Here is a 22692-nt window from a genome sequence, read left to right on the forward strand (position 1 = left end):
ACAGTTTAACAATCAAAAGAATTTATCATAATTATTTTCAGTATGGTGGAAAAATCATATATCCTAGTACCGGTAAGTACAAATAATGTTCACATCTTCTGGGGGAATGCAATACCCTATTCTGATAAATCCACAACAATCATTGTCCCTATAAATGAGACCCGTATAAATGCAGTATGTATGCAATATCAATACTTATTGAAGGCAATATGAAATAATCATTAATGAAATGAAAGATAGTATGACATGTGAGTAGAAATACAAGAGACTTTTTAATTTCATAAGAAAAGATGGCTATTGTAAGAAATTAAATATATTTGTCCTAGAATAAATGCAAATAAGTTTTTGATCATTTCCTACAATCAAATAGAAAAGAATATAATACAAAAAGCACTGAAGAGAAATCTTTCATTTCATAGAACATTTAATGTCCAAATATGGAGAGATGAAATATATTGATCACCTAGAAATATTTACAATTTAGTTTACATTTAATTTTGGCTTCGACTCATTTGCGACAATATTATTGACCACATTGTGTGGTTTGTCGTGTTTCCATGAAAACTAAGACGTCTGTTGACCTCAGAGTTCGTCAACCCTTGCATGATCTATAAGTTTCAACAACAGTTGAAATAGAAACCAGAAGATTTAGGAAAGCCTAGATAAAAGGATAAGAAAGTTCTAAACTTTTAGAGCATCACATAGCCTACTGTTTTATGCGTTAAGAAAGTTTAAAAACCAATAAAATAGGTTTAGTGCGCCCGAATTTCTTTATAGTTTGGAATACAAGTACAACTATACTCTACAAAGAGGACTGTACTCGATGGAAGAAGAAGAAAAATATAATTATAGGCGCGTATTTTTTCAGGAGAGAGCTTCAGAGGAGAGCGTAACGTAGTTTTGTCATCACTTCAGAGATACCATACTGTTATGGATTTTGTGAATCGAAGCCACTGCTGACGTAGTAAATCTTTGACTTGACGGAAGTGAGTACGGTACGTGCCAGAATAACATCATCGCCAATTCGGTAATCTTCATCTTTATCGTAAATACTATTTGATCATTTTTTCATAATATGGTATGCAGCATTCATGGATTCTATAACCGTAAAACACGCACCTAATATGACGGATTTACGCGTCTAAATCGTGATAATTGATTCCGTAATCTGCTGATCACAGCGTAATGCTGCGATGTGTGCGACTGCAGGGATACAATCCCATTGGTCGTTGGCGGCCAAGCCCCCGTACCCGCCTCCGCCCCAAACCCGACCGGTTTGTTTACATACAAGTCCTATGTAGGTCGGTTGCATCATGTTTTGCTGTATGTTGTGAATCAGTATAGACGACTCATTTTGATTTACATCTACATAGACTAGTTTGTGATATGGAAACACTGCACTGATAGTGGTATTATTTTCTGCAGGATAATTGGGAGTATTTTGCGCTTGATTCGTATGGACAAATTCGACATTTATAGACTATATACAAATATGTATATGCATGTTCACGCGTATACTTAACCTGTGAAGGAAAATGTGTTTCCAAATTTGCTAGTTCAGTTTGGGTGTCTATATATGATTAAATTGAATGTGTTATGCATACATTTGACCCATTTGTTCCCCTCTTGTGCATTAAATGCAACATACTAGAGGCAGGTAGATAGAGGACAGTAAGTTAATTGTTATGCTTGTGAAGATAATGCAATATTGATGCAAAAAAGAGTTGAAAAGAAGTGGTGTGTCTGTTGTCTTCAATAGGGTACATGTAGATACTTATTTTTTGTTGTTGTTTTTTCTTCTTATACCGGTAGTCTTCTTTTTGATTTACAGATTATTTAGCAAGTTCTTATATGAGGATCTTTTTCGGTACATCTCAACCGCCATTATCAGAGGAAGAGGAAACTGACTGAAACAATGATGAACAACAACAATCATTTAGTCAACCTGAATCCACATCTGAAGAAATATGATGAAGACACTCTGTTTCATATTGGATTCTCATCAGCACAGGATAATCTACCAGAGATGTTTGGTGATGTCAAGGTAATTAGAGCTGAATAATGTCAAAGATTTGTCATCCTGTAGACTAAGTATGGTAGTACAGGTAGACCTGTTTGAATAAACCATTTTTGTAATTTAATCAAATTTGATGCACAAATCTTTGCTAAGTGCCTCGTTACAAAATATCTTATTCACCTGTTACGAATAAGTATTTCAATAGTGAGAATGCGAATTGCATACATTAAATATTGCTAAACATTATGGCTTTTCCTACGTACCTAACAACAGTCTATATAGACAAAGGACGTTAGTGCTGGGCTGGGATTTGAATTCACCCTGTACCTTGTGATTCATAATCTGGTGCCTTATCCGCTAGACCACAACACCTCTACAGGGTATTGATGTGTAATACATAATTATGAAAATTCCAACAATTATTATTTAATCTTTTTCATTCCTGTCCAGTTTGTATGTATGGGAGGCACTGCTGGTAGGATGAGGAAGTACTCTGAAGCCTTTTCCCGTGAGCTGGAGGTAGAATGGACAGATTACACAAAAGGCGAGAGATATGGTATCTTTAAAGCTGGCCCTATCCTCTGTATAAGTGTAAGTTTATGAAGCTATTTCTATTCCTACGTCATTTTTTAGTCCATTTCTACTAAAGACATGTTGTATTTGAATTTGTGTGTGTGGGAGGGGGGTGTGCATGAGCATGTATGTTTTGTGTGTTTGTAAAATTGTAAGGCCTAAACAAACAAAAAATGTATTGCCCTTTGCGACCGATGCATGAATCTTAAAAATCTACAGTCAGCTTTTTATTTGTTTCAGGAAAAAAATGTTAATGACTTTAATTGTATTAAATCATTTAAAACTGAGAAATATCTGCCCAAAGAGGGGAAAAAACAACAATAAAAACAAAAAGCACCTAAAGGGCAATACAACATCTTTTTTGTTAGGCCTGATCAACCAGGCTTCTAAATAAGATGTAGGGGCATCCTATACATAATGTAGATTAGACATGTCAGTGCATGGTTAAAAAATATAAAATTGTGGGTCACCTCTAAGAGTTTCATTATGCCAAGCAGACAAGCGGTTCAGTATTGTTGTTCCCATTGGGTAATGCTTACATTAAAAAAAATCACATCCAATCCATATAATAGTATACAGTCATTTTACACAGCCTCTTCCTCGGTTTACACACAATTACATATCAATTCATCTTTTTTTTTTTCTCTATAGCATGGAATAGGAAAGCCTTCAGCATCAATTGTCCTCCATGAAGTCATCAAGTTAGTGAATTATGCTGGCTGCCAAGACGTAGTCTTTATACGCATGGGGACATGTGGAGGAATCAACTGCGAAGCAGGAACTGTCGTTGTCACTAATAAAGCTCTAGATGAAATGCTTAAACCTGAATATAACTTGGTAAGATAATAAATCAATGGAAAATACGAAATTTGGTTCAATTATATAGTAAAGTTTACGGATATTTACATGTTAGGAGTGTTCACTGCTTTGTGAATAGAACAGCTGCATTTTTCACTTCCTGAGGTTGTTTTCCATCTCACAAATACAAATCTATCAGTGATGATTTTATATATCACCAGCCATCGCAACTATTACAAAAAGGGAAATGGCAACAAAAAATTGTAAAGTGAAACTATTTTAGTATTGATTTCCTGTGTTGCAGCCCAGAGCACTGACTAAGTCGTCAAGATTCAACGAATAACAATTGAAGAAAAGAATGCACATTACAGTGTACATTGCTCATCATCCATGATGAAGCATATAGTTGAAAGACGTGCTCTCCTCTCATTCTCATAACTTGATGAGGACTGTACTTAATTTGTGTGTTGAGGTTTTTCAGTTATTGTTTCAGTCATTTGTTCAGGTTTTCAGTCATAATTTAACCATTCTTTTGGCTGTACTATACCGGGGGTGTTTCATAAAGCTGTTCTTTAAGTTACGCATGAATTTACAAACGACTTGTATATGAAGTGCCAGATAGGATGCCCAAAGTTTTTTCTGATATTTTCAATAACCTCAATTAAATTATGGCAAAAAATATACTTTGCATTAAACATGTTTGTTATCATAAGAATGTTAATCTACATCTGCACAGTTCGACTTTAGTTGATGTATTTAATAATGATTGAGCATCCTATTTGGCTTTTCATATACAAGCTGTTCGTAAAGTCATGCGTAACTTTACGAACAGCTTTATGAAACACCCCCCGGGTCTCTGTGTGAAATCAAAAGTACTCCATAAAATATCCTTTTAATCAAGTAGAATGATTGATTTGCACAATATCATCACACAAAAAAATGAAATAAGATGCTATATTATTTCTGCTTTAGCATGTTTTAGGTAAGCTGATCACCCGCCCCACCCAGCTGAGCCAAGAATTAGCAGAGGATATTATATCATGTAAGCCATCCAGCAATAACTTTGACATTATCAGAGGGAATACATTGTGTACATCTGATTTCTTTGAAGGTGAGTAAGGTAGTTCGGGTGCACTTGTAAATTGTAAAGCTAGACCTGAACCCAGGTCTGAGACAATAAATGCAGGAAAACAAGAACTTACAGAGATGCTTCCATGGAAATTTGTCATATACATATGAATTGATGAATAAGTATAAGCGATATGTTAGATTTTTTACATAGGTTAAACAAATTTTCTAGGATTGTTTGCTTACAATACTCAGATGTACTGTTATCCGCAGCCTTATGCGGAACTTATAAATCGTACCCCCACCCTCCAATATTATGCTCGAATTCAAAATAGACAAATATCAAAAGAAGTATATACATGTATCTTAAAAACCAAGAGATCTTTTTTTCTATTTTTGTTAATTTTTTTAATACCCTATTCCATTACTTGTTCATTACTGGCTTTTTTGTTGTGTTGTACTGTGAAATCAAGTTGTAAGGTGATAAGCAGTCACTGGTTTGAATGTAATTCATTGTGAAGTTTGTTCTTTTGCAGGTCAAGCACGTCTAGACGGAGCATTCTGCCACTATGAAGAGGAAGATAAGATGGAATACTTGAAGAAAGTCAGAGATGCTGGAGTAAGAAACATTGAAATGGAGTCAGCGGTGGTTGCTGGTCTGTGTAATGCTGCACAAATTAAAGGTATTGTATAATGATATTAAAAACAACTATGGTCCTCTTTTTAATCTGTTGGTTATTGAGCTGTGTAAGCTAGTTCACTTCTTGACTTATTTGCTGCCTCTTTTGGGCATTCACAGTCCTTGTTTTTGTTAGCAGCCTCATAAAAGAATCACCTTACGATGAAATGATGCTCCTATTTTTTTTTATTTTGTTGACAAATATCAGAAATGATAATTAATGTTATCATTTAAGTTGCTTGGTGGTAAGGAATTGTGTTTATGAGTTGAACAAGAAATGTGACAATAGTGTGTAGGCATTTCCTAATGACTTGTCTGCACATCTATAAAATGAGACAAACACATTGAAAGTAAAATGAAGAATAATCCTTCAGCATGCTCTTTTAACATATTCCTGCTTTCCATTGCCATGAGACTCTATTTTTTTCCTTCTAAAATCCAATTTTTAAGAATGTTTTAAGGGGAATATGGGAAATCATTATCAAACTGTATAATTCACGCCTTGTCCTGCTTCCTACTTCAGCTGCTGTGGTTTGCGTAACTCTGTTGGACCGCCTGAAGACAGACCAGATAACACTCACGCACGATCAGCTTTCAAAGTACGAGAAACGACCGATGGATGTTATTCTTGCTTATGTCAGTAAGAAATTAGGAAAGGGCAGAAAATTATAATCACAAATATCTATTATAAGATTTTTGTAAATAAAGGGACATAGGGATAGAGCTTTGCTGTTAGGATTTTACTCAGCTTGTAGAAAGATTTAGTTTATCTTCTGCTGACTAGTAATTACATAGAGGAAATATTTTTGTAATATGCGCTTGTCGTATATGAATAGTGGTTTAGTTTGTGGAATAAGAACATCAGCATTATTGTATTCTCTGGTTAAAAGACCTTGTGCATTGTTGTATTTGAATACATATTTATAAGACGTTTTCTAGCATCAGGTAAAAACCTGTCATAGTTGTATTCTACAATGTGCTGCTAATTGATAGCTCGATTTTTATCACATTCTTATGTGCCAATTTTTGTAAAAATTAGTATGTATTGTCATAATCAATTCCACACAAAAATAAGATTCTGATGTCATAGATTTGCTGTAGATGTTTTTTACTGTAAAAAATATACACCTAATATATTGGCCAAAGAAATATTGATCAGGTATTCACTTTATAAAGAAATGCAGCTTCCGCACTAAATGGCTTATCCTCATGAGATAACTTTACATCATTCCAAGTCATCTTCCTTATCATCATTGACACATGCAGAGTTTGTATTGTTATATGATACAGCTGATTTGTGTTTTCTTTTAAACAGTGCCATATATTTCCTATCACAATATACATGTGCATGCGGTATGTGTAGATTGTGCTTCATTCTTCAAAATCGTTATTGCATATATTACCTTTTCCTTCAGTTCCTTTTCCATAAAAACATTTATCATTAATATAAGCTTCAGAGCTTAAAATTATACAAATATTTCATGCTCGGACCGTTCAGCATAACAAAATATATGAACCAACAAATTCAGAATTTCCCTTGTGCATGTATATTTTACCAACCAAAATTAAAGGCTGAGGTAAAATGAGAAGAGACATTCCAAATTTTGAGGATGATATATACGCTCAAATAAGATGAATTTAGGGTACCAGTATTTACCTCTGCATGTCATTCTTCCGCTCAACTACTTCATGGATAAAACAGCATTCAACAATAGGTATAGAGTATACTCTTTTTTTTTTAATTGGTGCTGTTATTCAAGGAACATTGCATGTCAGTACAATATAACATAATAAAGTTAATGTCATGCAACTACAGTACATAGATACTCACTTATGAGTACCCAGTATCATATGTATTAGTCACTCATAATGTCATTTGATGATAAAGTGGTCAATAGTGGACAATTAGGAAGTGCCTATCACTCTACATACCATGTTGACATTTATCACGGCGATAAATAAAAGAAATTTATCAGAAGATGACAACAAAAATATTTTGAAAGACATGCAAAAGGAAGCACAATTTTTTTTTCTTCCAAAAATTGTGAAACTTGACTGAAATAGAAATAAAAAAATTGATATTACATTCACCAAAATGAACAGAACTTTTTTGGTGATTCATTTTAAAATGCCAGTGTATCTAATTCTCTAATTACTACTTTAATTTTATGTTTAGTTACTGTCATTGATTACAACCAAGTCAGTAGCGAGAATGACATCTCAAAGCTCTTTGTATTCAGTTGAAAATGCTCTATATGAATTGAGATTCTTTATTATTAATTCCCCTTATTGCTTAGTAGACAATGCATGAGTTAAGCGTACGTTTATTCTTTATTTTTGTTGATATCTATTATATAGAATTTACTGAAATATTTATACAAATGTATTGAAATAGACAACATGCAAATTCATTCCATTTAATTTATACCTATTAAAAATTTGATTTCAAAGTGTTCTCAATTCCAGAGTGACAGCTGCATGTAATTATTTTGTGTGACGTCATCTAATACCAACATGTATCTAATCAAGCTATTTTGATCTTCCTAGCTTCCATGGTATTAGCTGCCTGTGCTATGTAACTGTATAAACCATGAAAATATTGATATGGGTATTTCCACTTCAAACCAGTGTGCATTGTGTCCAGTATGTGTTCTTAACTGATGTGCTCCAAGCCTAGGCTTCAAGCATTATTTTTCCAATAAGCAGCTATCATGAAGTCTTAAATTTGTTTTTGTTTCATTATTTTCAGTGTGCAGTAGTTTTGAGTTGATATTTTATATAGAAATTTTGATAATGAATTTCTCTGTTATCGTTCATTTTATTGATACTTTTGACATACTTTGGTATTAGTAGTTACTTTTCATTTGTATTATATGCTTACAGTGATTATTCCTTTTATATTTCAATTCTCATTAATCTGAGTTGATTAAGTTAGAATATTTTAAGTGACCCTTGTTTTGATAAGTGTAAAAAGCTATCATTTCAATATATTATTGAATGATCTATTATGTATATATCATATTGAATTATGAAGACAATCTGAAACCTTTTCTGCTGAAATTCTATATTTGTTTCATTCCGTGTTATGTAATGCTGGAGAGACTTGGTTAGTCATTCAATTCTTCAGGTGTAATTTTAAGTTAATTATATTTTTTATACCCATATCCTTAAGCAGAATTCCATACTTAGCCTCTTCTTGTGAAAACAATGTATAGAGTTAGGCTGATATAACCTTACTGCACAATTCTTCAAATTATTATTTGAAGAGGACCTCACTTTTTGTACCATATATAAAGCTTGCAACTTCAACTGGAAACAATGTATGGAAGTATTTGTTGATGTGACATTGAGGTTTTGTTGTTAAGTATGCATACAACTAGATTTTGTTTATGTACCTGTACATCCCATCTGCAGTTTGTTCTACATCATTTTCAACTTAACTGTATAGAGGTGTGGTGGCTCAGTGGTATAGCTAGAGCAGTGGTCTTTTGGCCAAAGGGTCCTGGGTTCAAACCAAGTCGTTGAGCGAGAGGCCTCTGTAAAGGCATATAATCCTCCATTTATACCAAGTCCCTTGGATAGGAAGTAATACTGTAGTTCCACTGGTTGTTTATATACATCTTATCAGCATATATTTGCTTTCTCAGTATTCAGGTAAAAAAAATAGATTATAGATTATAATCATTATAATCTTCCTTCTTTCTCAGGTTATTAGATGTCACTCTGTCTCTTCTGTTATAGATTTGTATTCCCAATCAGTTTTTATTATACATAGTGTCTTGATTTATTGGCGGTAGGGGAGGGAAAAAAAGTATAAACTATTTAAATTTTAGTTATCGTATTCAGACATTGATCTGCAACTTCCATTCGTTTCAGGAAGTTTTAATTTGAGAGAGCACTGTAGCATGTTATTTTGACATTCCTGAGTTTGTAACTGATTCAGTCATTCTTGCATTGCTTGTCTCAAATCTACCATATTTACTCCTAGATATAAACGTTTGCTGTAACATATTTATTTTGTGACGTATTGTACCTGTGAATTAGTATATTTATACACATAATCATGGAGTGCCAATGCTGTTTTAATCTCTGAGTTTAAGAAGTTATAATATTGAGATAAAGAGATGTTATTGCTAACATGATGGTAAAATAAAGTGTTTTATGCTTTTTGTTTGAGAATATCCCATTAAAACCCTAAGCTTGATGCTATGATTTCATTTTTTCAATAAAGCATATTTATTTCGTTTGAAAAAGGGATTGTAAGAATAGTGCATATAACATGTAGCGTTCCGTGACTGTTCATTGAAGTAATCATCAGGGTTTCGTTTTATAAACATATGCCATAACAGTAAGTATCATAACTATGACATCATTATGTAGTTACAACTCGTGACACTAAAAGTGGCTGTTGCCGTGTATACGTAAAAGTTGTGCAAAACACGCCGCTCCATGCCGTAGTATTGTGTTTCAAAATCAACAAGTAAATGGTTAGAGCATTCTCGCTTCGTTATCTCTCATTTGAATTCAACTCACCTTTTCATATTTCACCCCTTGTTTAACTCACTCTCTAATCGCAAACGTCGTGTTTCTTCTTATCAAACGTGTCTATCCTATCTCAAGTGTATCTCACTCTATTTATCATGTGATACTTCTCATCCATCATCTCTGTTTCTCTCTTATTTTTATCTCAGTACTTCAAATATTCTCTTTCCGTACCTCTCTTCTTTGAATACATCTCACTTTATCTTGCTCCTTTTACATTTACTTCCCAAAAACCCCTGTATTTCTCTGATTCAATGTACACATAATATACATATCTATATACATATATATTTATTTATTTATGTATATACATGTATATATATTTAAAATAATAATAATAATAATTGGATTTATATAGCGCCTTTTCCAAAGGTATTTTTCTCTTTCATTTTTGTTTCTCCTTTTATGTTCTCACCCATTTCCATTTTATTTTGTGTATTCTCACTTGTTACATAATCATCTATTTATCTTATCCCATACAATTCCCACCAATCTATATCCTTTTTGACACTTATTTATACTCCCTATGAATTAATTTTGACATAAATAGCACACACCGGTAACTCTCAACCATTAATTTCTCGACCATACATAGTATAATTTATTACACTCTTTATAATTACTGTGATCAGCATGTACTCTCCGACACCGCAGTTTTATGTTTATATTGCTATAACTTTATTTGTTATTTTATGAAACGATATACTTTTTACATAATGAATACATTGAACAGATTTAACCAAGAAAATATATTATTATTATTACAAGTAACATTTAAATATTTATTTACTTATTCACAATTCATTCAGTGAAAGAAATAAAAGCAAAGCGACATGAAATTGCCTGACATTATACATCCTCATAAAGAATTAAAGAATTAAAGAATTAATAAAAGACAATATAACTCTAAAACAGTTTCCTTCAAACCGTTTGTTCTATCATCACAATACATAATAAAGTACTTGAAAGTTGTATACTAATACTATCTCGATATGTCAATGGACCTGCCATTCGTTAGTTACACCAAGTTTACCAAATATATTTACTTTTTAATTCGCCCTCTTTTACACAAGTCGAAAATAAAAATAAAAAATAAAAAAATAAAACCAAAATAAAAAAGTAAAGTATAAAACTCCTCCAGGACTATAGTAAATATATCATTGTGATATAACCGCAATATTCACTCAATCATGACTAAAGTTAAGGGCTTGTTTTCACAGACATGCAAAGGATAAATTTTTTTCAAAGTGACCTGTCATACACGGAAATGCTACGTAGAGAATATATACCTTAGTTCATTAGTAATGTACTCTTAATATCCATATCGATATTGTGAATAGGTAGGCAAGATAAAGCTTAATAGTCTTAGAATAAACCTTTGGAATCGTAGCATTAAAAATCTAATCTCCAAAAGAGACCTTGATATGTCTTAATATGCGACGTCCCATATCTATCAAACGAGAAACAAGACGTAATAGCATTAGTTTCTTATTGAAGACCATCTCACAGACCATTCATTTCAAATAAAGTACATTATTTTACATATGACACGAACAAAACGTCTGGTAGGCCATATCAACCCGGTTACTGTCTGCCAACATACCATTTACATTATATATTTTCAACTTGATGTTTAAAGGTATCTATACCATTTCCGTGTTTTCAAAAGAAATTGAAATATATTTTTATTAAGTTGAACAAAATAGATAGTTTATTTTATTTGTTGAGGCACGTCCAACTTAGATATTAGAATCTTGTTTTCATTGTACATTTCTTTGTCGAATGTATGTATTCATCGGTTTGTACATTTGCTTAAATATACTGTTTTATGCTTTGAGAACAAAGGAATAAAGACTTTATTTGAACAAAAAAAACATATACTTGAGGAATGTCAAGTAAATAAAAGCACAGTTCATAAGCATCTCGTACATGAAAGCTAAATGATAATCGTTATGAACAATACATACTTCCAATGAACAATATGGACTATATTTTTCTCTATCGGTACTGATACTGTGATCACACTTCCTAAGTGGTACAATTCGCCTTTCTCCATCTATTTATTAACTTTTGTTAACAGAACAAACGGAGACCTTTCTGAATTATTATAGAGAAAATAAAAAGAGGCATAATAATTATTGTTCCATAAACATTGTCATTATGTAACCTGTATAACTTAATTTTTATGAGACATTTTCGCCTAATGATATCACTGTTATACTGATAACATATGTCCGTTTTAAATGACTAGTTCCATTAAAACAAGAAAAACAAATGGCAGAAATAAATTCAAAATTAATTTGACTATAATAGGCGCAATTACACGTGCAGCTAAATATGCGACTTAAACGTAGGAAGAAAATAGAGAAGAGAGTTCCAAAATTCAAATCCTTATTGTCTACATGAATTTCTCACTATTCCTATCATGAGCTAACAATTAAAAATGAAACATTGTATTTATGGTAATCGATTTTTGTTTGTCTGAGGTGTGTAATTTGAAAGTTGAGACTGATGACAAAGATTAGATTTGCGTCAACATGTAATCAGTTTTGTGTCCAAATGAAGCTTAACGTATACAATTTCATATAGCCTCAAAGGTGGTACATGTATTTTGTGCTGAAACTAAAGAAAGAATCGAACAAGAGAACCCTATGCGTGTAATGCTAATAAAGCAAACTTAATAAAAGAATTAAGGAACGAACACATTGCTATCAAGACGAGCTCATTTTCAATATTTCTCCTCAAGTGTATTGACACTTGATGACGTACCGGTATCAAATAATTCAATATAGATTTGTCAAAATAATACAAGTTTGTATGATATTTTTTCAAGGCCTTGTCTCTATGCTCTCTCGAATATTCTGTGCCACAGAAGCAAAAGTATAGTAACAAACGTTGATCTTTTCCGTTCATGAAAGTGAGACCCAACTAATAATAATAAGGCCACTATAAAGAATATTTTGTTTCAAATCGCGAATGTGTACTTATCTTAGATTCATCAGTCCCACATGAAATATAAAACCCGGTATACAGAACAGGTGAGAAACTATCTCGTCCACTTTCTGACCTATATTAATAACAACGACGTGGTGACGCTCTCTGACGTCGGGCTAGAATGTCGTCGTCGTCATCGTCGTCATAATCGTCTCTAGAGGGTCTTCTTTCTATCTTTGTCTTCCTTGCTCTTTGAATCAGCTCGGATTGCTTGAATCCATTTCGTTCTTGAATCTCGTAATTGTCCCAGCCATGTTTGCTAAAAGGTATAATACAGATAATCGAAATTAGAATGAAGGTTTTAGGATGCACATAGCTGACTTACGATGAAATTAAAAGATCAGCGTTCAACTTGTCATATATCCAGAGCACCAAAACGAGAAACATAAACATTTGAAACTTTGCAAGATCCTGAACAAGTTATTGGTGGTATGTTCATGGACATGGTGGTCAGTGAATATGAATTTATCTACAAATTATCTACAAATTATCTAGAAGCACTTTGATATTCTTGTAAAATTCATAATGAGAAGGTTGTGGTACTATAGAAAAAATATACTCCTCGTGTGGGTGTTTGTATGTATGTGCGTCTGTGAGCGTGTATGTGCGTGAGTTTCTATCTTAGATTCACATACATAGCGCCTGCATACATTTTCTTCTTTTCCTCTTTTTTTCAAACACTGAATTATCACCTAGTATTTTGATGTGTGATGTGTTTCCATAATACACAGCGACAGAAAATAACTAACAAATCTATCTAACTTCTGTCAGTTTTAAAATAGATAATTTTATAATAAATCGGCCTACCTGATGTGTCTCCGATGAGCTTGAGAATGCATAGAGAGTATGAACTTGTCCGTATCTATTCAGCTGTACCAGTACAAAGCAATGCTTGATTCCGTTTGCTGTAAAAATGAATCGAGTCACAATGAAATTAACATTCAACAATTATCATTTTAAAGGAATAGTGTTCACATCAAAAAAGAGATTTTAACTGTTTCTGTGCAGTTATCAACTCATTGTTTATTAAAGCTTCATAGCTACCTAAAATTTTGTGCAGCACTTCCCCCATTTAGTCGTAGATCGTGAATCAATAAGACTTTTGATATGAGATGGTCTGGGTGGTGGCACATCTTAATGATAACGATAATAAAGTGGTGGTGGTAATGATGATGATAACAATTATTGTAATGATAATTGATGTTACAGACGACGTCAATAATGGTGATGATGGTTATAGTTATGCCTAGGGCAGCGATATGGGGAACGGGTGGAAACGTTTGCACTTTGCAGAGCAACCATGGAAAAGTTTGCTAGTGCTCTAAAATACAGGGTTTCAAGGTTCGCTAATGTTCTCACTTTGTCGCAACGCTTCCTCACATATTAATAGAAGCATTATTTTTTGCCGGCTCCCGTAATGCCTGCCTGGTGTAAATTAAAAATAATAATAAACCACTTTGGCCAGTACTAAAAGAATCTCTGACATAATTTTTTGTCGCGCTGCCCCCCCCCCCCCCACTCCCATTCCACCACTGCAATTTCGCTTCACCATTATGTTACGCGTGTTTTGCGCAAATACAACGTAACAATAAAGCCATGCGTAGACAGGGTATACGCGAAGGCATTGTTTCGTCATGGTCATGTGATCGAATGCCTCGTAGCTGATTGGTTGAAAGTTCAGCCGCGTCACGTCTTTTCCCCTTGGATACCACGCTCATGCCAAGATCATAACCACAACAAACCGTTCACTTTCTGATTTATCGTACAGTGGAGAACACGTAGTATATCTTCCTCCGAGTTTCCGAAAGCGAATTTGAAGCAATCATTGCTAAAAATTCTGTACTCTCTTGAACTTTACCAACTATACTCCGCTTAATAGATCTTTAAGGTGAGTTTAAGAATAAGATATTTAAAAATAACAAGAAACATCAAATGTAAAATCATTACCCCAGACCCAGTATAGTGCAAGTGTATACACTCACACGCATTAACATGGAACTTTTCTTGTAGGCCTATTTGGAAAAATAATATGTTTCTGCCACATGACCTAAAATATGTTTTATAGCTCAAGCTTTAATAATTATGAAAGAGGTAATAACACCATTGCCAGATATTTTTTTTGTTATATTACACTATTTGATTCATATTGTTTTCTCATCGTGGTCTTCAGAGATGCAGACGTAGATATATAAATATAATGATTCAGATTTAAAGTATAACTTGATTATGCGAGGTAGAATAGTTTTGAAGTATGGTATTTAGAAAATTCATTAGATTTTTATTTAAAATCTTCAACAACAGCATGATGATTATCACGACTCCAAAAGACATTGAAATGTCAGGTCAGAGACACCGCCGAGCAAGACGTATGAACGGTCGCCGTCAACGACTTGCACTTGGATCGGTAGTCGACCACGGAGCTGAAATCAACGTGGCTCTCGACATGGCCCAACTTTTTCCGTCCAGCAGTACTCCTCTTCAAGCTGATCAAAGCTTGGACATGTCAGCTCAGAGGGAGAGACGGGCACAGCGAACACAAGACGTCAGCGTCTTAACATGGGACCAGCGTCTGATCACGCGGTAGAAATTGCACAAGTTATTCATGACTTTTCTACCGCGTGTTCAACAGACGAAGCAGCCCTCGAAGTGGGCAGCGATAAAGTTGTCAAAGACAACAAGGCTAACTCTCTTGCCTACCTCAAAGCGCGTTTCGGACTCATGCCACACAAACTGGCAACGAAAATGAGGAAGTGGTTCGCCAGACGAACCTAATTGTATTAAATAAACTTATTTGTACATAATATCTTTATTACAAAATACCAACCAGAAACCAAATACGGAAGAAATAATGGGAATCAGGAGCCTCGCTGATAAATCATGAATACGATTTTTTTTTGGAGGGGGGGGGGGGGTGTGGATTTGGGCCAAATTCACCTACAACTTAGCCAACTTTATTCACCATGCAATTTTTTTTCCTTTCTTTTTACAGGCAGGCTAATTGGACGAGCATCTTCTGATCACGCAGAAGAATTTCATCCATGTTTTTTGCAAGGTTCAGCCCTCGAGATATCCGTCCGGGAGGGGGGGGGGGGGGGGCTGGCGACAGACTTGAATTTGCTCATATCGAGGCAATGTTCACCCCCTGTTCACCAAAGACAACAAAGCTACTCCTCTTGCAATAATTATAACGAAACCTAGTTTTAGACTCGTGCCGTATAAATATTGAATATTGAAAAAGGGAATATTTCGACAGAAAACGAAACAACATTTTTACATGAACAAACAAATTCCTTCTGCACATCTCATTTATATTCTATGAAACGAACAAAACTAATATGTAAATAAAACCAAAACTTCTTACTTTTGTATAGAATAATCATGGATTTGGAGACTTTTCTTTTTGTTTGTCGTTTACGAGATTATGCAAGTCAAATTTTGATGACGCCGATGGTGATATGTTTTGTTTAAATCATGTTATGATTATGATACTAATGACAGAAGCCCAGCCCCCCACTCGGTGTTATTTAGGGTACGCATATTATATGCGTGTTCCCTCCTTTTTGAAACACTCCCTAAGTCCGGTGTGTAAAGTCAATTTTGTGTACTGTATGTACGAGCCGGACTTTGGTGCGTGAAAACAAAAGTATACCCCTTTACCGGACATTTTGGTAACACGCATGCGGTCATTCCGACCCCGGAGTGGGAGGGGGGGGGGGCGGGGACAGAAGGTGGTGATGATTATGATGATGATGATGATGATGATGATGCTTATAATGATTACGATGATGATGGTGAAAAGTTGTAAAGTTTTTTTTCCATCATGCATTTATATCGTTTTATTGTCTTATAAACAAATTTACGTGCACCAAAACACTTCCCCAAAACGTAACATCTAGAAGAATTATTTACCCAAGGCCTGCTTGGCATCGATGTCCACAAGTTCCAGGCGATCTAGAGGAAGGGGTGCTTTACATACAACAAAACTATATCCATCCTTGTGTTTGGGAACATAGCTCTGAGTCTGTCCATAGGGCAAAGAGTTGTCTGTAACGGATTTCTTCTTGTTACCTGAAGTACGACGCATTCGTGTTATCAGCATCATGTCATCGAATAAAAAGACATACACTTCTTGTAGTCTCCCGTTCTCTGTCAGACAAAGAAAAGAAAAGAAATTCTTAGCTGGATGCCATTCTTATAAAAAACTGTTTAACTTTTAGACTTAGTGGTCCCCTCCCCCTCCCCCTCCCCCCTCCAGAATGTTCACCGCGACTGTGTTCGCAGAATTAATTTTTAATCACAAATTTACATAACCTCGTCATAATTTTAGCCAGCAGTCTTACATATCAATCTAAAAGAATAAGAAACGTATAAAAACAACTGTACTTATTCGCTTGGAATAAGCATGATTTTCAGAAGCATTCAATGAACTCACCGAAGATTTGAACATGTCCTTCATATGTCAATGATCGTTTGGAACTAAACAAGACGTGTTCTCTTGATTTCTTGGCGATGGTGGATTTCAAGAACTAAGGATAAGGGAAAGATTAAATCATACAAACTCGTTAAAACAAACATGTAAACTAAAAAAAGTATGAGTATCTGGGGAGGCATGATGGTTCAGGAATATGGCAGTCACGTCAATCTCATACCCGGAAAATCCCAGATTGAAAGACGATTCGCTTTTTCTAATTTTCTAAGTAATTAGTCCTCATAAGCAAGTCTATCGGATATGACTTAAAACTAAACGTCCCCAGGTTACTAACCTAAAAGCATATTACTTGCTTGCTTATAAGTCAGACAGAATAAGTCATATATTCAATCAATCAATCAAGCCATCAGTTAAATACAATTTTTTTTTTCTTATATACTTATTTACACATGCCTGGGTATATAAAAACATATTCTTAGCATCTTTTAAGACAGTTTGACATTGAATCCAGTAACAACTTTGTGGAGAAATACATTTTTGAAGGGATTGCATTTTTAAAGGGATTGAATTTTAATATCCAGGAGGCGGGTAAAAAAAGCGCTTCATAATACTTTAGCCCATGATAATAATGAGCTGAATACGCCTATAATACTTACGTAGAAATACGATTATTATGTTGCAAAAATACAGCCGAAAGTTTGCTTACCTCAGGAACGAGACCAGATAATTTGGAGTCGAGTTCTTCCATTGGAGGCCAGCTGATCATCTGCTGTAGTTCTCTCATTCGTTCAAAGTTTGCCAACCATTCTACCTTGCCTTCAAGATCAACTGATGGGGAAAATAGAAGTTGTAGAAAGGAATAATTCAGAAAGAGTTTTTGTTTTTACAAGTACTATGAAGAAATACATTTTCAATATAACTTGGCCATTAATTCCTTTTCATTGCACAGAACCTTGCAGTGACATTCATTAATGTGAAAAGTTTGCATGATAATATTTACACCCTTCTTTTGGCGTGATTGACGAATATTAAATGTATAAAACGCTTTGAAAATTCTTGGGTTTTGTTTTTGAAACATTCTTCACTATCTAATAAAGCTCATGATTTTCACTCGACCAAGACCAGGACTCACTCCATTTATTAAACACTTGCTTTAATTCATTCACTTCTTATCTCAAAATTCATTAAACAAATCAACATTTCCACCAATCTAGACTATAGTTCTAGCTGTGAAAGAACTTGTAATTCACAAGCTATTTTTCCTTGCATATAATCTCCAATATACAAGCTTAATTAAAACACACTTCTCTTGATTAAAAACTTACCTTTTATTGCACTCTCGACAGAAATCAGTGTAGAATTCAGTAATTCTTTCTCGCTGGTTTGTGAGGTACAGTTTCTGATGTCTCTTAGAAGTAGGGTATACTTGGTAATTCGCTGGATTGGAGTGATCAGAAGATCCGTGAGTTGAAGTCTTTTACATCGGCTGTCCTGCTCACATATCTAATGGTTGAAGTACCCACAGAACAAAACAAAATAAATTGACATGGACTTGGATACTGAATAGTGGAATTGTACAGGAAAATATCTCAACATCTTTTCTAAGTAGATTCCTTCGAGCAAGATTGTACTTTTTAACGTTAATTTTCAAGTATTATCTGAATATCAATGGATCTATACTTCTCTTACAACTAGACGACTCAAATAGTTGAAATACCCCCCTTAGAGTGGAGATGGTACATGCATAGGCCTACATCGTATGCTAAAAATATTGTTCCAGTAACTAGGGTACATTACTGAAAATCACCAAGATATATTATGTTAGTATGTTTTCTCACCTTGCAAAATTCAGCAAAGTCATCTTGCTTCTTGAGGGATTCAAGATATTGCAGGGCTCCTGAATAGTTCATGCAGTAGCTTGAAAATGCAGGACACACTTGCATCTCAAACTGAGGAAATAAATCAAGAAAAGTCGCAGTTACTTCATAGGTGGGGTTAGAATGTCATGAAAGGTTCTCAATAATTATGAATGAGAACAATTTTTAAAAACCATTATTCTCAATTTAAAAAATCATGTTCTCAAATTGTTTTATTTACTAAGGAATTATTCTTAAATTGAAATTACACTAGACTCAATGTACATCGCTCATTATTGTTCCTCTTTTGTGCATCGATAATTTTATACACTCTGTTTAAATTTTGTCCGCAAAAAATCTAGAATACCGTCTATATGTTCGTGCTGTCATATAAAATGAGAGTAGTGTAAGAACTTTGTTTATATTATATTTGACTGTATTATATTATGTCTGTTTATATTTTGTTTGTTTTGAAACGGAAATAAAATCTGAATCTGAATCTGAATCTGAACTTAGACTGTGTTCTATCATTGCGATGTATTCATAAACAAAATATAAATCATAAATTCATGATTCTATCCACTTACAGTTGCTAATGCAGCTACGATAGCATCAGCTTGTCCGAATTCTCCATCTGAAAGTCGGCTTGAGAAGTTCTTGATTAGATCTCGACACAAATTCGCGCTGACCTAAACAGATATGAATGATAAGTAAGAAAGAAAACGTGAATTATTCAAAGGAACACATTCAGGCGCACAATTGGAATATTGACATCAAAATTAAAAAGCATAAACTCGGGTATAAAGAATTTAGTAAGAATACGTAATAATTTGGGACCAACTTACCGTACATAGTTCATCAACATTAGCGAAGAGTTTGACAATCTCTATGTGCATGAGATGATCTTCACATTGGAGCCAACGGAGTCTTTCTTGGAAAATCTGGGGAAACGAAATTCAGACATTAATTTTTATTTTGTTTTGTTATTGTCGTTGAGGGTATGTGTAGTATGAATTCAAAGCTGACATCGTGACAGCGATATTAGAAGAAAAAAAGCGTATCCGGACACCTACCCCCTGGACATCCACCCCAGGATAACCACCCCAAGTCAAATACCCCCTAGGACAACTACCCCCTAGGGCAACCACCTCTAGGAGGACTACCCCCAGGACAATTACCCCCAAACAACTACCCCAGACAACTACCCCATAGGACAACTACACCGGACAGCTACCCTGTAGGACAACTATCCCCCTAGGGCAACTACCCCCAGACAAGTACCCCCTATACAACTATCCTATAGGGGTAGTTGTCCGGGGTGGTTATTCTAGGGGGTAGTTGTCTGAGGGTAGTAGTCCCGGGGGAATCGTTCTAGAGGGTGGTTGCCCTAGGGGGTAGTTGTCCTAGAGGGCAGTAGACTGGGGTGGTTATCCGGGGATGGATGTCCAGGGGGTGTCCTAGAACCGAAAAAATTAACCCCTTTATGATATCATTTTTAAGCATACTCAGCCTTATCAATATTCTCTGCAGTTAAGTTCATAAATTAGATAAGTAACATATAATAGTCTCATAATACGAAAAGAAATTTACATTGTATACAATATATGTCTTACACAGACCATCAAAACTCGTCTCAACCATGCATTGTCATTGAGAAGAAAAAAATCGCACACGTTGATAATAAGCTTTCATTGATTGATATGTCAACATTTCGTGCACGACGTTTACAGCATCCCGAGTTTCATTGATTGTATTAATTGAGTAAATAAAGGATTGTATAGCCATCAATCAATATCTTCATGCTGAAACTAACCACCAACAGATTCCCGTAGGTCGCAGACATTACCAACCTAGTGATAATTGCAAGTGAAATAGGGTTTGAAACCTTTGTGATCCAAGACACGAGATCCTCATTATCGATTTTGTATACGAAGGAAATAAACGGTGTCACTGTCTTTGAATTATTCTTGATCCATAAAGGCTTAGTGTAATGCCTTTTAAAGTATAAAACTGCAGTTATTTAGTAAGTAATGACAGAATAGGTGATAGTATTGTCGAGATCAGTAGCGCTGCTTGTGTCCGAGTCATTATAGGTGGTCTTTCTATAGGTGGGTGAATTGTGATGTAACAAGCGGGGGAGTGTTTTGGAGGATGACGTACCATATTATTGTTCTATACTTGTTGCTGCATCTGTCCTTCTCTCTCCCTCTTTCTCTCTTTCCCTGGAACTGGAACTACACCACTAATAGATATTTTAACCAAAAACAATTAAAACTAAAGTAAACAATTCACCATAATCGGTGAAATACGAGGTCGCTGATATTGCTACTCACCTCTTTCAAGACTAGAATGTGATCAACCAGATATGCGCATTCGCTTCTGAACACTTCCCATACTTTCTCTCGTCTTTTATATTCCTCCGTGCTGATAGAAGATATATCGATAGGGCGACCAAGTACAGATTCGATAAAGTCCTTCCAGTGTTGATCCTGCAGTGGATGTAAAGAATCAGTCATTTTAACCATTGGTTGCTACAAATATCTTGAAATGAATTGAGGAAATGGAAACATTATTAAATATGATATATGAGATTTGCAAGGCGTTGAGTCCACTTGAAATCAAATCCTCAAGGGGCCCGACTTGACGGTGAAGAAGAAAAAAATCCTCAGTACTGCAAAAAGGAGCCCAAAACAGTCATTTGTAATGCTTCCTCTAACTAAGAATACCACATGGAATGGGAAAAATTAACGTGGAAGACTTCCATAGGCATAAAACATGAAGAACTTAATGGGAGATTTGATCTTTAAAAAAATATCCCACCTTCAATTTATATTACATGCATGATTATGAACAAAATCATTCCCCAATGACGCACGCTCGGGCATGGGTGTGACTAAAAGTTTATACCCATGACGTTAAGTTCATGTAAACTAAATATCATTCATAAATTACTAATGTCATGACGGAAATTTATCACAAGCTGAGTGGGAGATATCACGTACTCGCAACTTAAAATTATAACATGTTGTAATAGTCTAAACTTATGCAAGTGAACGTCACATTTCTATGTTAATTTTTTTTAAACATACGGATCAATTAAATAGAAATGTTATATGACATTATTCGTGATATTCCCATACAGAGTTCATGAGGTGAAGCAAAGCGGATGTATATCATGTTCCGACAGGCCAGGTGCGTGCTGAAAGCATACTTCAGATCCTCTTTCAAGGAATACACAAAATCATCAGATATGAGTATTTAAGACTGCAATAAGATTCTATCCTAATAACCGCAAGAAATCCAATACCTTTCACAACGGATGCTATAGGGATATTGATCTTGGTGTTATTCTGTGAAGAATATCATATCAGGAAATAGAAGCTTAAAGTGCATTTCGCAATCCTTATTGATCTTGGTGTTATTCTGTGAAGAATATGATGTCAGGAAATAGGAGCTGAAAGTGCATTTCGCAACCCTTATGTTTTTCTACCACATACTTTCACAAAAGTACACTTGATGTCTATTCGGAACAAGATGAAGAATATGAAGGAGGTCTTCGTCTTAACAAATCCAGATATCGACAAACGCTGGTTAGTGGTTGTGGTGGTTGTGGTGGGGGAGGGGGTATGGATGCGCGAATTTCTACCCTCGGAGTGCATAGGTATTCTGCTACCTATAATTTAAAGTTTTACTAATGAAGCTATTTCCCCAAATCTGGGGCACCCAACATTACTCA

At 34.8% G+C, this 22692-nt stretch overlaps 2 protein-coding genes across 2 annotated transcripts in view; one reads left to right on the forward strand and one right to left on the reverse strand.

Annotated features, from left to right (window-relative positions):
• Positions 1-858: 858 nt before the first annotated feature.
• On the forward strand, positions 859-9347 carry LOC583868 (uridine phosphorylase 2). Its single transcript, XM_783760.5, has 7 exons — positions 859-1045; positions 1832-2044; positions 2468-2608; positions 3242-3427; positions 4361-4499; positions 4993-5139; positions 5659-9347. Exons 2-7 carry the CDS (start codon positions 1916-1918, stop codon positions 5805-5807), a joined length of 891 nt encoding a protein of 296 aa, XP_788853.2. The 5' UTR covers positions 859-1045; positions 1832-1915; the 3' UTR covers positions 5808-9347.
• A 3397-nt stretch (positions 9348-12744) lies between these two features.
• The window catches only part of LOC115917955 (pleckstrin homology domain-containing family G member 5-like), a 29960-nt gene continuing 20012 nt past the window's right edge, over positions 12745-22692 (reverse strand). The window contains exons 11-20 of the mRNA XM_031000398.1: positions 21290-21445; positions 19802-19897; positions 19544-19645; positions 18939-19049; positions 18426-18603; positions 17807-17928; positions 17104-17197; positions 16581-16817; positions 13479-13576; positions 12745-12930 (exon numbers count right to left, since the gene is read on the reverse strand). Coding sequence (XP_030856258.1) covers positions 12826-12930; positions 13479-13576; positions 16581-16817; positions 17104-17197; positions 17807-17928; positions 18426-18603; positions 18939-19049; positions 19544-19645; positions 19802-19897; positions 21290-21445 — 1299 coding nt within the window. The 3' untranslated portion in view covers positions 12745-12825. The remainder of the gene's footprint in view (positions 12931-13478; positions 13577-16580; positions 16818-17103; positions 17198-17806; positions 17929-18425; positions 18604-18938; positions 19050-19543; positions 19646-19801; positions 19898-21289; positions 21446-22692) is intronic.

This window comes from Strongylocentrotus purpuratus, unplaced genomic scaffold (genome assembly GCF_000002235.5).
Source record: "Strongylocentrotus purpuratus isolate Spur 01 unplaced genomic scaffold, Spur_5.0 spur5_scaffold_6, whole genome shotgun sequence".
NCBI classification, from domain to species: Eukaryota; Metazoa; Echinodermata; class Echinoidea; order Camarodonta; family Strongylocentrotidae; genus Strongylocentrotus; species Strongylocentrotus purpuratus.

Excerpts from the sequence above, each read along its gene's own strand:
- LOC583868 (XM_783760.5), top strand. The coding sequence starts at position 1,916 with ATGATGAACAACAACAATCATTTAGTCAACCTGAATCCACATCTGAAG. Across the intron at positions 2,609-3,241 it reads GCCCTATCCTCTGTATAAGT|CATGGAATAGGAAAGCCTTC; the intron begins GTAAGTTTATGA and ends TTTTCTCTATAG. Across the intron at positions 4,500-4,992 it reads TACATCTGATTTCTTTGAAG|GTCAAGCACGTCTAGACGGA; the intron begins GTGAGTAAGGTA and ends GTTCTTTTGCAG.